This window comes from Brienomyrus brachyistius, unplaced genomic scaffold (assembly GCF_023856365.1).
Source record: "Brienomyrus brachyistius isolate T26 unplaced genomic scaffold, BBRACH_0.4 scaffold45, whole genome shotgun sequence".
Taxonomy (NCBI): Eukaryota; Metazoa; Chordata; class Actinopteri; order Osteoglossiformes; family Mormyridae; genus Brienomyrus; species Brienomyrus brachyistius.
In genome coordinates, this window is record NW_026042320.1 from 2224859 (window position 1) to 2240362 (window position 15504).

General features: G+C 41.9%; 1 protein-coding gene and 1 long non-coding RNA gene across 9 annotated transcripts in view; both read right to left on the reverse strand.

The window, feature by feature from the left end:
- Nucleotides 1-6230: 6230 nt before the first annotated feature.
- Nucleotides 6231-15504, reverse strand: part of LOC125723089 (uncharacterized) — a 46940-nt gene continuing 37666 nt past the window's right edge. The window contains exons 4-5 of the long non-coding RNA XR_007386733.1: nt 6691-6808; nt 6231-6517 (exon numbers count right to left, since the gene is read on the reverse strand). This is a non-coding gene — a long non-coding RNA (uncharacterized LOC125723089). The remainder of the gene's footprint in view (nt 6518-6690; nt 6809-15504) is intronic.
- Nucleotides 10022-15111, reverse strand: LOC125723056 (uncharacterized). Of its 8 annotated transcripts, none has more exons than XR_007386715.1 (6): nt 14901-15111; nt 13631-13741; nt 12934-13521; nt 12663-12718; nt 11841-12025; nt 10022-11372 (listed from the first exon to the last, which is right to left on the reverse strand). XR_007386715.1 is itself a non-coding variant. In XM_048999478.1 (6 exons), coding segments are annotated over exons 4-6 (906 nt in total). In that variant the 5' UTR covers nt 12936-13026; nt 13357-13521; nt 13631-13741; nt 14901-15111; the 3' UTR covers nt 10022-11177. The 8 variants fall into 8 exon arrangements, 7 of the variants coding, with proteins under 7 accessions (XP_048855435.1, XP_048855431.1, XP_048855436.1 ...); XM_048999478.1 differs by having other exon boundaries at nt 10022-12025; nt 12934-13026; nt 13357-13521; XM_048999474.1 differs by having other exon boundaries at nt 10022-12025; nt 14911-15111.

Below are 15504 nucleotides of genomic sequence, written 5' to 3' on the forward strand. Positions count from 1 at the left end.
CTTGCTATCAGTCATTCTTTCTCTGAGGCAGTTTGGTAAGCTGTCAGTTCCCACATTTACTCAACTTTTTTTCTGTGATAATTTAAGATCCTGACATGTGATGACTAAAATCCTTAATCAAGTTAAATAAACTGTACAACTAAAAACTAACAGACTTTAAAAAGTGTATCATAAAAAAATAAATTGGAGAAAAAGTCCATTAAATGTGGCTTCAGCAGACAACCACAACACTGATGCCTGCACATAGGGGATACTGTATTTGACAGGTGACCAAAATGTAATGGACCATTACACTGAATAAAATGACAGATTTCTTTAAAATTTGATCTTGTTGAAAATAGTTGGAATATTGTATGTACATAGCTCAAAGTATATAACAGATTTTTGTAGACATTTTACTACAAAAAGTTACATATTGCTTTAAATTATTAATGTGGATTAATAGTCTTGGCATGAACCTGAGGGATTTCATTCTTGTATCATTCTTATCCTTAACATTTGTAAATAAATGGTGTGCCTTCATTATTGTAACTGCAAAGTTTACCTAAGACGTCATTACTTTGCCTTTCATTTCCTCTCTAATTTATGTAGGCACAGGCAAAAATGAGTTGGCAATGCAAAAGATGCAGTGACTGCCTATCTACCAGAAGTCACATTTTGAAACATTATAGACTCCATCATGGAACCTTCAGCCATAGTCATTCATGCATATACTTGGAATCAGTGGCGGACTGGGACAATAATTCAGGCCGGGAATTTGACTCCACTCCCAGGCCACCTCTGCTGCTGCAGTCACATTTACCAATAACTTTCACTACATCAATCACTGCCTAAAGGTTTTGCAAATGCAAGACATACTGAGCAGAATAGGGAGTGATTACTTTCATTGTATGTCAGCCATTTTCTGTTTGTGCCATCTTTTGAATGTAATACATCAGGAATGGCTCTTTCAGATGTTTGAATTGGGTGATACTTAAAAAAAAATCTAAATCCTTAGACTGTGGACGGGCAAAATAATCAAAAGAGATATCAAGGCTTTCACTGTCTCCTTCACCTTTCCCTGAATCATTCTCTCTCTCACTCTGCACATCTAGTTGCTCTGCAATATGAAATAAGCGGGTTCAATAATCTGTATTTATAATTGTGCAGCCATCAGTTGTATGTCCCCAAAATCACAGTCCTACTACTGATCTTATAAATCATAAAAAGCACATGTTGTTTAAAAAGTATAGCCTGCTGCCTGCATGTTTAGTTTTGCTTATCTTAAACTTTACCTGAAGGTTCCTGCTCTGACTCAAACGCTGAACTGTCCACCACCTCTAGCTCAACAGCAGGAGCATTTGCAGCACTAGTGCTACTGACGCTTCCTTTGTCACCTTTTCAAAATAAATAAATAAACAAACAAACATTGTAGGCTATATATTGTAGACTAGAAATTAAAAATCAAAATAACTAATACTGTATTCTTTTCCATACCATCTACTTGATTTATTTATTATTTAAAACAATTTGACCCACTAACACTATTCTGTCTACTTTTTATTCATTTTTATTTATTATATAAAAAATATGCTACATGTAGACGAAACGAAACTTGACACAGCACAGCAGCACTTACATATTGTTGCTCGTTTGTTGGTTTAATTTTATCTATTGTGATTATCTAAGTGATTTGGATGAAAGTGTTCGTCTGCCAAATTATTATAAATATAATGTAAATGTAATCTTGACCAACTTGTTCCCTTACTGGCGAACATGGCTGGGATTTTGCAGCTTGCTGCGTCTGCGGCCAGGGCTTTTTTCCTTTTTATACGCTCCCTCTCTGCTCCTCCTCTGCGTTTACGCTCCATTTCTTGAACGATTTAGTCAGATTTACCCTGTCTCTGGATATAGCCAGATATTAGGCAGTGCGCTGACGTTGGGTCATGTGGGAGTGTAATTTTCCCTCCGCCATTGCCTGATTCGTAGATTGAGAGATCCGTCAATTAATTCGTAGTTGCACACCAGCCTATCACATGCCAGGCTGATCGTCTGCACAGCGGCAGCCGGCAGGCCAGAACTACCGTCAGGCCACCGGGAAATGTCCCGGTGCTCCCGATGGCCAGTCCGCCCCTGCTTGGAATGTCCATGTTCTTTCAAAACATGGAGTGGTTTGCATTCACATTTGTCTCGATGTCATGTGGAAAGTCAGACACAAAGACCTGAGATTGTCCTGTCCTTTACATGCGTGGTGTGTAGGACACAAGGGTTTCCAACAGAGAGAGAATATTTTGCACATGTTGGCCATCACCTTAAGTAATGAGACTGTTGAGTGTGTTTGAAGGGTGTGATTTTCAAACCAATATTTATGGAACATTTACAGCACACAAGCACAGGAAGCACACTCCTCATATTCTGAGTGATTTTAAAGGAGTTCTTCTGGAAAAGCCAAATGAAGAACCAACTTTTGAACCTGATAACACTGGAGCTATATGTATAGTAGGACCTTTAACAGCAATCTGACATCAGGCTGTGAATTTTGATCAGATTTTACTTTTTAACAGGATCCATCTGCCTCTGTGGAGAAAAGGAGAGAAGTGGTCCTGAGATGCCTGATTGAGTACATGGGGGAGAGACATGAAGACCTCATCAGTGTCCACCACGTATGTATCGTGCTTAGAGCTACTTGTCTATTTTACTGCTTGTATGTATTCATATTGTGAGGTATACATATTTATCTCATTACTTGTTTGTCTGACCAAACTCTTGATTCTTTTTTGTCTCCACCAATAGAGTCATGATGAAACAGAGGTGCACGCTGAGCTTGGCAGTTGCCCACTGAAAATTTACATATGCCATCAGCCCGACACGATTGGGATCATCATAGGAGGACAGCCCGTGGTCAGAGGTGTGCCAAACCTGTCGAAAGCATGCTGCCTCCTGTTTGGACTTACCTATGCCCTCGACCTCAAGTATCCCTCAAAAATGGTGTATACATTTGAGATATATCAGAGGCTCTTTGTGGGATTGGACCCCATGCGTCCTAAGCCATCATCCAAGTATGCAAGCCTCCTTACCAAGTTGTCTTAGATTATTTCTCAGTGGCATCTGACATTGTTTGCTGTCATTAGAAAAAATTCAGTCACTTTGGTAGGTGATTTTGCTAAATGCCAACATAAACGTACTGTAACATAATCAGATAATTTTATAATATTCAGGGTGATATAAATATTTGTCTCTGAATTTTACCAATATTTTTATTTGAAATAATTAGTTTTACAGATTTCTTTTGTTTGTTTTTGATCTTAAAACTCATTTGACAGGTACAAGTTGCTCAGGTAATATAATTTGGTTATTTTCCTTTTTTGTTCATTATTCAGTGCCTTAATTAATGTGCACTTTGGCCTGTGTTCTGTGCCGATTATTACCTCATAAGGTAAATACTCAACAGTGTTGTGTGCACAATTTGGAAGTTCTTAAAAATAATGGTCAAAATATAGAAATATTTTCAATCTATCTTCCCATCTTTTTCTTCTTCAATTTAATTTGTAACTGTTTTTGACAAAGTCTGTTTATGTACAGTTAATCACTGTAGTACTTAGACTATATAGCCATTTAGATTTTTTTTCTGAGGTTATAGACAGGACTCAATTAAAATGTTTATTCACATTTGATTAGGTTAATTTTACTGAGAAAATAAAGTTAATAAAACCTAATTAAAATGAGTACAGGTTACTTGTAGCAACCCATAAATAAGTTACCTATACCAATAAAAGTAGGTTTATCTAACTGAGCAATACTAGTACTATTAGTTAACTCAACTTGATTTTGTTGTGTTTGTATTAAGTAATGCTACAGTGTTTATTACACTTAAAAAAGGCTGCAAGTTGACTCAACTTAAAACATCCAATGCAGCCACTTGCCTCACTTTTTATGTTAGATCTAGGTATTACTTTTTACAGTGTAATTACTACAGTAGGGAATTCTTACGGAAGGTAGAAGGGGCGTACAGATAGAATCAGCATCTCTGTCAGGTGTACAAACAATGCGGTGTACTTTAATATTCGTGTACCACCGCTCGTTGACAAAGATGCAGACCCTACCACCCCACTTCTTACCTGACTGAGACGTCCTGTCAGTCCGCCAGATCATAAAATTGGAGAGAATAACCAGATTTGATTGGAGAGAATAACCTGAGTCTGAGATGGTGTCATCAAGCCAGGTTTCAGTCAGGGCAATAACACAGGTGATACCGCTCCACCCGACACTTGGCATGCAATAAGTCCATTTTATTCTGGAGTGAACATACATTGGCCAGTATGATGGGCAGTAGCGGTGGTCTGAAGGGTCTCCTCCTCAGCTTGGAGCGTACACCTCCTCGCCTACCTCTTTTCCTCAGGCGAAACTCCGGAGGAAGAGCAACTGCCTTGAGGTGATAGACGACCGCAGTTGGAGAAGCTCCCCTCTACTGTAGGTGAGTGGAGTGTGTCCGCTCACTCTTCCGGGTGGAGTCATGAGGGGATTGTGCTGGATCCATCGGGTTGCCCCAGGAAGGCACGCTGCCCGGCTCCTGGGGTGCTCATCCCTTGCACTGGTGCTCCTGGCCACCACTGTAGGAAGTCGTTGTATAGGAAGTGGTTGTAGTCTTCCACTGATCCCAGGGAGGTTCAGGTCAGGGGACTGAGATGACCATGGCAGAAGCTTCATCCTATAGTCAGCTAACTATTTTTGTGTTGATTTGGACATGTGCTTAGGATCATGGTCCTGTTGGAAGATCCAGTGACGGCCCAGTTTTAGTTCCTAGTGTCAGTATTGTGTATGAATAAAATACAAAAAAATATCCCTTTGTCCACTGGTGTTCCCTTGTTGCCCTCACCCTGTTTGTCCCTTTATCCCATTCCCCTTTCCCGTGAATACTGTTACACTCCAACCCTAGACAGGATATCATAACAGCATCTTACCTATAGTTTTAAAAGAGATGAGGGATATTATTTGTCGACCTTTAATAATTTCATAAATCTGTATCTGTTGTTGTGGTACCTTCTGATTGGAAGCATGCTAATATAACACCCATATTGAAAAGGATAGAAGTAATCCATCAAACTATAGGCTTCTGGAAAAGTAATGGAAGCTATAATCTAAGACAAAATGGTAGACTACCCTTGGTGTGTATGTTGATGCTGCCATGTCCCACTCTCACAAATGTGGGGAAGCAATTAAAAAGGCCAGTATGATATTGGGTTACATCTCTAGCTGTGTGGAATTTAGGTCAAGGGAGGTGATATTTAGATTATATAATTCCTTGGGGGGGGCGGCATGGTGGTGCAGTGGTTAGCACTGTCGCCTCACACCTCTGGGACCCGGGTTCGAGTGTCCGCCTGGGTTACATGTGTGTGGAGTTTGCATGTTCTCCCCATGTCGTCGTGGGGTTTCCTCCGGGTACTCCGGTTTCCCCCCACAGTCCAAAAACATGCTGAGGCTAATTGGAGTTGCTAAATTGCCCATAGGTGTGCATGCATGAGTGAATGGTGTGTGATTGTGCCCTGCGATGGGCTGGCTCCCCATCCAGGGTTGTTCCCTGCCTCGTGCCCATTGCTTCCGGGATAGGCTCCGGACCCCCCACGACCCAATAGGATAAGCGGTTTGGAAAATGGATGGATGGATAATTCCTTGGTAAGAGCCCACCTAGAATATTGTGTGCAGGTTTGGTCACCTTACCGTTAAAACCATAACTGCTGATTTGAACTATTTGTGTGTTTTAAATGCACAATAGCGTTAAATTCATAAATCCAGCTTACCTTAAAAAGGACATTGCTGCCTTTGAAAGGGTTCAATGTAGGGCTACAAGAATGATTCCTGGTCTTAGAGGAATGTCTTATGAGGAGAGGTTAGCTGAGCTGAATCTATTCAGCCTTGAGCAAAGGAGACTAAGGGGGGACATGATCCAGGTATGTAAGATTCTAATAGGATTATTTTTTTCCATTACTGCAATTTGTCACACATGATTATATAACAGAATAGATGAAACCCTGCCTACATCGAACTTTCTCCCAGGGATTCACTATCCCAGTGCAATTCAATACAGTCAGTATCTACTGAGATGCTTGATATATTTTCTTTTTCATTGCATTATTGATGGACATAGAGGACAGAATTTGGCTGAGACAGCATTAGCTTGAAATTTTTATTACATAATAAATATAAATTCTTAAAATTCATAATTTTCACGACAGTGAAAAAGCCATCAGGCCATTGCAGAAGCCCAGGATGATATTTTCATCAATGACTGTCTTTGCTGGCTGTCGCGACCAGTATTTTTCTCTGGGCCAGTGGTGGGTCTCATATCCAGGCACGGAGAATGGGTCCTTATGCCTTTTTGACTCCCTGTGTTCCTGAGTAACAGGTTCCCTCCAAGATGACATGTTAGACAGAACTGCGGCTTCTTCCTCCCTGTCATTTACTTTCTGCGCCGCTTGTTGAGGCTGAGGCTGGACACACAGATGGAGTCTCATCCTCAAAACCAGTTTCTTTTGCTGGCCTGTTGCACAGAAACATTTCTCTTTATTGTACATTGTAATATAATTTCAGCAACTATTCTGCTGTTATTCAATCAGTGAGAATCATTTTCATAGTGCCGACCAATTTTTTAAACTCCAATTATGATCAGACTGTCTCCAATTAATGTAAAAAAAAAAGCTCTGAAATACATACGTTTGAATACTGGCTGCTGGTGATGATCCACCCCAACATCCACGTCTCCAGTGCTGGTGCCAGCCTGGATAGAGGGAGGTGTTGTGGGTGAAGACTTTTCATCTCCCCAATCTATCACCTCATCCCACTTATCCCAGGCTGCCCAGTACTCGTCATCTGTCCAATCCACTGCTTTCTCCATTCTCCTAGTGCTGAGAGGAGAAAAAGGTATCGGTCAGACAGGTTGCACTACAGCACACCAGACAACAGTAAAAACCTCTTAAAGAGCAAATAAATAAGCCGGTTCAATCTAATAATTGTACTTAATAACAAAACAGTACTATCACCTAAGTTTTATCAATGTAGATGCCCAGAAAGTTTTACTGTCACGTATATATGCACTTGTTATAGTGGCAGTACACATATGAACAATAATGCTAATATACTCAATGCAGCTACAGGAAATACAAATACAGAGCATATGGCATACCGAGCATTCTCCTGTATGGTATTAATTCTCGTGGCGCCCCCCCTCCCCCGGTCAATAAAATGTATCACTTGGCAAAAGTTATCCACTTAATACGAACCAGTGTTAATTTTGACAAATTTTTATTTAGTTTTAGTCGTAGTCTTCTGACTAAAATGTAATTTAGTTTCAGTGATAATTTGGTCATCTAAAATATTTTAGTTTTGGTCAACTATATTTCATAAGATTACAGTTGAGTAAAACCAGTTGATTTCCATCCATCCATCCATTTTCCAAACCGCTTATCCTATTGGGTCGCGGGGGGTCCGGAGCCTATCCCGGAAGCAATGGGCACGAGGCTGGGAACAACCCAGGATGGGGGGCCAGCCCATCGCAGGGCACACTCACACACCATTCACTCTCACATGCATTCCTACGGGCAATTTAGCAAGTCCAATTAGCCTCAGCATGTTTTTTTTTGGACTGTGGGGGGAAACCGGAGTACCCGGAGGAAACCCCACGACGACATGGGGAGAACATGCAAACTCCGCACACATGTGACCCAGGCGGAGACTCGAACCCGGGTCCCAGAGGTGTGAGGCAACAGTGCTAACCACTGCACCACCATGCCGCCCAACCAGTTGATTTAGTCGACTAAAATGAAAAGTTCAAAGAATAATGTTTAAAGTTTCCCTTCGATTTCTGAAAGTCATTATGTTCACCAAGATGAAATTAAACCAATGTTAAGGAACGGTGTTAAGGTCTGACTGTGCAGTGCACAGTGACAAAGATTTCACTCTTATTTGAAACATAAACATGTTCATTCACCTGGAAACTAAAATCAGTAATGCCATTAATGCAAAAATAAAGAAAAAGTGCACAGGCTATAGTGCCACCTGGCCTGCTCTATCTGAATATTAAAATAAAAATATTAAAATAAATATTTGCGATATTTTTATTTACTATTGTTCGCTGTTAAATGTTTCACCTGAAATTCTCAAATATGTTTAAAGAAAAAGACCAATAAGGGATTTATACCCATTATCAAGAAAAAAAATCCAAACGTTGAAAACATACCTCTCAACGGTAGCAGGTATTGCAACCATTCTATTTGAACATTTTCAACATCAAAATAATTACCCCAAGGCAACAATTTTATGAGTATATAGAGCCAAAAAACCTCTCTTTCAGGTGATTTCATGTTCGTTGAAGTTTCCGCTTTTTAACAACTGTATAAAGTAATGTTATTTGTTATATAAATCAGGTGAAACAAAAAAAAAGCGTACGTTTTCATGGTTGACAGACCTTAAGCTTCTGGCATGATACGCTTTCAGACTCACGCAGGAAATATTACGGCAATCTTACTGTATTATACCATTATAAACCTAAAATTACGTCCAATTTATACATGGTAAATACAAAAGCAGACTATTTACAAGGTACGAACTGCTACATATGTGTGCTGACAACTCGAACTGAAAATCTCACTCCAGCCAGCTAGTCGAAGTTGGCAACCCCGCGTTTTATTTGAAAAGAAAAGTAAAATACGCTGCTCTCGCCTGAAACCGCTTGTCATTCCTTTTGCGTTGTTACTCCGACAAATATAAAGCTAATATAAGAAGAACATGTCACGTTTTATACATGTTTCGAAATAATAAGACCGCCCATATCCTACTCTAATTGCGATTGAAGTGATAAGTTCGTATGTATTTATATTAAAACGAGACTTTAATTTAATTACCGGTGTGGAATTACAGTATACAAACCAATACTTAAATCCACGAACAGTAAAATATATGACATAAAAACGATTGTATTAAGGTTTTACGGTTTAAGTTAAGCACTTTATTTTATCTAATTTTGAAATGCAGTCCTGTATACTTTTAAAACTTTTGTCCTTTTAAACCTAGTAAATGAGAGAACATTATAAAACATATCGGCACTCATACATGTATGTTCAGCTCTGTCACGTAACAATAAATATTGTCAAAAAGTCTTTGAATTGTACTGAATTCATTTGATAGTTAGATTTTGATTACATGCAATGTTGATACAACTAATAGGATACTTAATATGTCACACTAAAGAGTTAGACATTATGATCTTCCAGACCTTCGCTTCAAGAAATTCTCCAAATGGACCTCTTTAACTTTTAGCTGAATACCCCTGCCTTATGCGAACTACATTAGTTCTGATTGTATGTCGTCTCTGGCAAACATTTTCCTCTCGTTTTTATTTGTTGACGAAAGTGTTAATACGCTTCGTCATAGTCTTAGGTCTCGCAAAATCATTTTTATTTAGATATCGTCTCGTTTTAGTCTAAAAATAAATGTCGTTGACGATAACGATGATTATGGATGAAAATCTGTAACTGATTTTATTTCGAGAGAAATCGCCAAAAAAGTTTAAAACTGGTTTTTCTTTGCCACTCCCCAAGTACCAAAATTTATAAGTAACAGTGTAGCAGTGCATTGTGGAAGACCACCTTGCCCTCTTGTTCAGCAAATTGTCATTAGCAGTCAATGTTAGCCGGTTGATCAGTGTTAACCCAGGAACGCCCTGCCCCCGTCCCCATCACTGAGCTAATTCTTTTGTGGGGGACCCGCCCCCACCCCCCTGCAAAATGTATTTTGGGGGACTCAAAAATCAAGTGCCAATATTTAATCCTAGTTCAGAACTGTATAGAAGTCTACCACTTACCTAGCCATCTTGATCAAGAATGAGCGCCACTGGTGATAGGTCAAAGTTATATAATACTTGAAAATTCTAGAACTTCTATGACAAGATACGCACATAGCAACATGAATTCAGCCAATCAGTGCCCTTGAGTGAGATGCTGTCGTGGTTTTTTCTCCTTCCCCGCCAAATCAGAAGTCAGAGGTCCGCTTGTGCAGTATCCAGAATTCAGTCTTTATTGCAACAATGAAGTTACAACCAAGGCTGGACACGTAAAAGTGTGTCCAGTACTGTTTTACACCAATTTTTATAAGTTCTTATCATTTAACAATATCTTGTCACTTAAGCATCATCATTCCTTCAGCCATTCACAATAATTGTTTTTTCCCTTAATCCACACCCCTAGGTGACAAGTTTGTCCATCATTTCTTTTACCGTTTGGTCTCTCGGCTGAACATAATGGTGGCGCGAGCAGCTCCACTTGGTTTTTAAAAAATGCTCAGCCGTGAACTTCGGGTGAACTCAGGCGAATCCCTTCCTTCAGTAGTAAACCTAGGCAGTTTCAGCCTTTTACACATTGTCTAACTAAAAGGTTGATAATATATTTATCCTTTAACATTGTGATAAAATATACGTTAATAAAAGAATATTCATAGATTCAGGACTAACATAAAGTAGATAACAGAATCTCAGACTAACAAAAGGTGCAAATACATACTCAGTTGATTATATTGTAATCAACACAAAGCAATGTTTATATTGTAATGATTACATCATGGATATTTGACACACTTTTTAATAATATCATAATACTTGTATTCTACGTTATATAGTGCTAAATAATATTCCATATATTTCCCCCTTTGGGACTCCAAGGAGTCCCACACACAATCCTGTCCATCCAGCCTAGGAGGGAGGGCAAAATCCCTATGACCCAGGGAAATTCCACTCCCAGCCCGCCACAGGCACGGCCCCCCTTTGGGGTCCATGGCAGGCATGGCTCACAAACTACTAACACTGAGAATCAACCAACAGCAGCACAGGGGGTACATCAGGAAAGGGAGGGCCTCTAACATCGGGGAGGGGGGACACTGTCGGCCTTGGTCCCCGGCCGCCACTGCTGGCGAGGTGGCAGCCGGAGGGCTGGGTGCGTCGGGTTGCGCCTCCCTTCTGCTCTTCTTCCTCCCCCGGGGGGATGCACCGCTCTTCTTTCGCCTGCTGCTGACGCCTGGAGCCAGGGCGAGCTGCTCCACCTTGTTCGGAGACCCCTCCTGCATTGGTGTCGTACTTGAAGGGGCCTCCTCCACCTCGACCAGGGCTTCTCCTCCTGCCCCCGTCGCCGGCTGTTCCTGCCCAGTCGTGGGGGCTAGAGCTCCCCCACCATTCTCCGTGCCGACTGCTCTGTTACCCGACAGAGCGTCGGCATATGTAGTCTCTCTCTTTGGGCAGATGGTCCTCGCCGTTGCAGTGAATGCAGCGACGGGGGCCCTTGCAGTCCCTGGCCATGTGCCCCGACTCCAGGGTGTGTCCAAAGCTGTGGCACTGCCAGGCAGAAGGGAGGCTGTCCAGAATAAAAAAGGTATGCCTTATTGCCCTGTAGAGTAAAATAGGCTGGGGGGTGGCTAAAACCGCCTGCCCCATTAGCGTCCGGGCGCAGGCGGGCCTGGAACTGGCGTCGGCCAGTCCAGATCCCCAGCTCATCCCGGATGTCCCTGTGGCCAGGAAGAAGATCCACATACTTTGTCAGAAATTGGGAAACGGCCTCGGCGGTAACATGCGGGTTGAAACAATGGACTGTTATTACCCGCTTGTCGGGCCACCACAGCGGCTCGATGTTGTAACGTCCGAGGAGGGGGTGCTGGGCCCCCTCCTTGCTCCGCTCCAGGACCTTGGTGTAACTCTCGTCGGTGGACAAGGTGACCTCAAAGAATTGGAAGGGGCCATTCCGCTGTACGCAAAGAATATGAAGGCCCAGTGCTTTGAAGGCCACCTCCCGGATGAAGGCCAGCCGGTCGGGGAAGGTGCCCACCTCCTCCTCAGCCCTCCAGCAGAACCGGGCGGTATTCCGCAGGCCCCCGCCTGCTACCAGCCACGGCCCGCTGAAGGGCTTCCTCGATGGTCCGCCGGCCGTTGCCATCCGGGAAGGTCCACCGACGTCGCCGCTGGAGCAGAGTCCTTCTGCCGCCGTGGTCCCGACGTCCGCCGTCCGCCAATCTGGGATGAGTCGAGCAGAGCTAAACTATAAAAGCAGCTAAAAAAAAAAAAAACACCAGTTCGCCCAGCAGGGCGGCGGACAAGCCACCAGCCACTGCGGGATCCCCAGCCTACTATAAACAGAAATAAAAGCAGGGATAAAAGGCTAAAAAGGAAGGCACGGGTCGCCCCGTGGCAGCGGCGGTCAAGCCACCTGCTGGTCACGCCTTAGGTTCACCGTGCCTTCCTCTAAAAAACCCGACGCAGTCCGTAAAAAAGCAGTAAAAAGTCAGTAAAATCCACTTGATCTTAGCCAAAAGGCCAAGAAGCGATACCCGCAGACTGCACCCCGCCGATTTTTAAATAATATTATGCTTGTACTACTTGCATTAACACAAAATCACAATTTAAAAGGCTGAAACACCATGCAAATCAATGCCAACCCAGTACAATAAGAATTTTAAGGATAACATTTAACAAATAGAACTACCTGCAGAACTATTACCCTTAAAACAGGCAAAAGAGCAATTCCACCAACAAATACAATTATACACCATTAAAATCTAATTACATGGCCAATAAAACAATTAAAATGTTACCTTATATGCATGCCAATAAAAAGTTAAGACAAAAAGAAAAAGTTCAAAAAGGAACATACCCGCAGACTTCCGACCTCTGCACAAGGGTCGGGCTAAAACACTGTCATACACCTTCCTAAAACACATAAAAGCAGTAACCTTAGGAACAAAATAGGTCAATCACAGAATAAACAGCACAACAGATAAAATAAAATGTTAATAATGTTAATACTGATGAATATGTGCTAACAGTGATCAACATCAAAAAAGTGCTCAGTAAATTCTGTACATGCCATTAAATAAAATCCAAACCAAATAAAACACAAGCACAGAAAAAGAAAGCAAACTTACATAAAACCCGAGGTGTCCTTTGTGTGCTTCAGGAAAGCACATCATGTCAACCCTGTAGGATGGATTGTCACCACCTAGATGTACTGGGGCAGCCTAGGATCAAGGCAGTTAGATGGATGTCAGCTTACCTCTAGGGGTAGGTCGTTTAGGTGGATGGCAGCTTATTTCTGTGATCAGGGTGTTTGGGCAAATGTCAGCTTGCCTCTGAGATCAGAGTGTTTAGGTGGAAGCGAGGTTACCTCAGGGGTCAGGGGGCTGGGTCACAGGCAGCCTACCTCTGGGGTTAGGGCATTTGGGTGGATGTGAGCTTACCTGAGGGGTCTGCGTGTTTGGGTGGACAGCAGCTTGTCTCTGGGATCAGGGTATTTGGGTAAATGTCAGCTTACCCCAGAGAACAAGGCGGTTAGATGGAAGGTAGTTTACCTCTGGGATCAGCATGGTTGGGTGAATGGCAGATTACTTCTGGGAACAATGTGTTTGCGTGGATGGCAGCCTACATCTGGGATCAGGGTGTTTGGGTGGACAGTGCTTTGCCTCTGTGATCAGGGTGTTTCGGTAGACGGCAGCTTACCACTGGGATCAAGGAGCCTGAGTGGATGAAAACATACCTCTTTTATCAGAGTGTTTGGGTTTATGTCATCATAACGCTGGAGTCAAGGCGCTTGGTTGGATGCAGTTGGTTGGATAAGAGCTTTACCTTTGGAATTAGGGCATCTGAGTAGATGACAGCATAACTCTGCGATCAGGGTGTTTGGGTACATGTCAGCTTAGCTCTGGGGTCACGGTCTTCGGTTGGATGTGAGCCTTCCTGTGGAGTCAGGGCGTTTGGGTGAACAGCAGCTTACCTCTGGGGTCACAGCGTTTGTGTGTAGGGCAGCTTACTACAGCTAACTCTCAATTAGTTTAACTGAATTCATCCAAAAAAATTATATTTCTCTCTATACCTGACACACAAAATACTGTGACTTATATATAATGTGGCATGTTGTAAATGCAACCAGTAATCAGAAGACAGTGTGACATGTGCTGCACACCAGGGCAATTTCAGAATCCCAAATCAGATCTGTAGTTAACACCAAGCTATGGTAAACCAAGTGGCAACTATATACATGTATGGAAATCACACAACCCGAAAAACATATTAATACACAGGTATGTCTGACTCACTATCAAAAACGATGTAAACTTCCCTGTAGTAGTTAATAGATTAACAGACACAAAAAACCCAGAGGTACACCAACGAAAACACAGTGCAATGCTAGTACCAACTAGCAAGAACTAGCTAACCAGCTAAAAAGTCGCAATTAACTTCTAAACTATCAAAACCCAGCTACATCGATAAGTACAAAAATTACCACGGAACATACATGTATTAGTTTAATAAAGTTTAGGCAGAAATTATCTAAATAAATCCGGCTTTGGTTTTGTTTGCCGGAGCTCCAACGTCGGACATGTCTTACTCAAAGGGCGCGAACTTTGGCCGGTTTGTGGCAAAGTAACCATGACAACCGCCTGCCGCTGGCGCCACACAACGTCGTTGACCGCAGTCAGACTCTCGCGTGTTTATGTCTGACTGACGCCGCCATAATGAGATTTAGTAGTACTAACGTTAAAAAAAAGCTCTTACCAACCTAATTTCACTGTATCCTATGCACGGCAATTTATTTAGCTTTCAACAAACTTAATTTTACAGAACAGAATTTCTGTATTGCCTCATATATATATATATATATGTTCATTAATTTAATCTAGGCAACGCACTGAATTACGACGGCCAATATTATGTATTATTTTGACAATAATATAAGTAGATTATTCTTTTACTATATGTAAATTCCTTAATTATATTCCATTGCTACTTTACAAAAGCCTTCAGGGAGTTTGGTCTTTTCATGACAACTAACCAAGTGTCTAACCAGTGTTTACCTGAATAATACAGAAAATTAAATGACACTTGTTAAACTCACCTGGACGTACCTTTTACAGTCGTTTAAACCGTCATGAGCAATGCTGAAATCACTGTTGCAAACAGTTCAGCGCGTAACATTGTCATTATTTTTCATCCTTATTAAACAAGGACACATTTTTGTGTAGTCTGTGGTGAAATGCATTTTATATTTTCGTTTTTTGAGACACTCTCCCTCCGCCGTGACGCTCCATGGAACCGATACCTTCGGTTCTCTAGGAGTTAAATAAAAGCCCGCCCGCACTGAAATATGATTGGCTTATATGGCTAAGTAAACCAATCAGGATGCTGTCTGTCTAGCACTGACTACATGAAGAGTCACACATATAGGGATCCACACATATGCACGTTCTCTCTTTCTCTCTATCCTTCTCTCTCTCGCTCATTCCTAGCTCATTTACTTGCTCATTAGTGCGCGCTACTGTCTCGCGTGCATGCTCTTGTTTGCTTGCTCTAGTTTCCGGAATATATATTTTTTTAATTTAGGAGCATCAGGGAGCCGCTGTCAATATGCGGGAGACTTGGGATGTCTGGATAACTGCTTATTTGTACTATAATGATAACTGATCATTTCCAGGGAGCCGTGATGATATTCTAAATTGTGC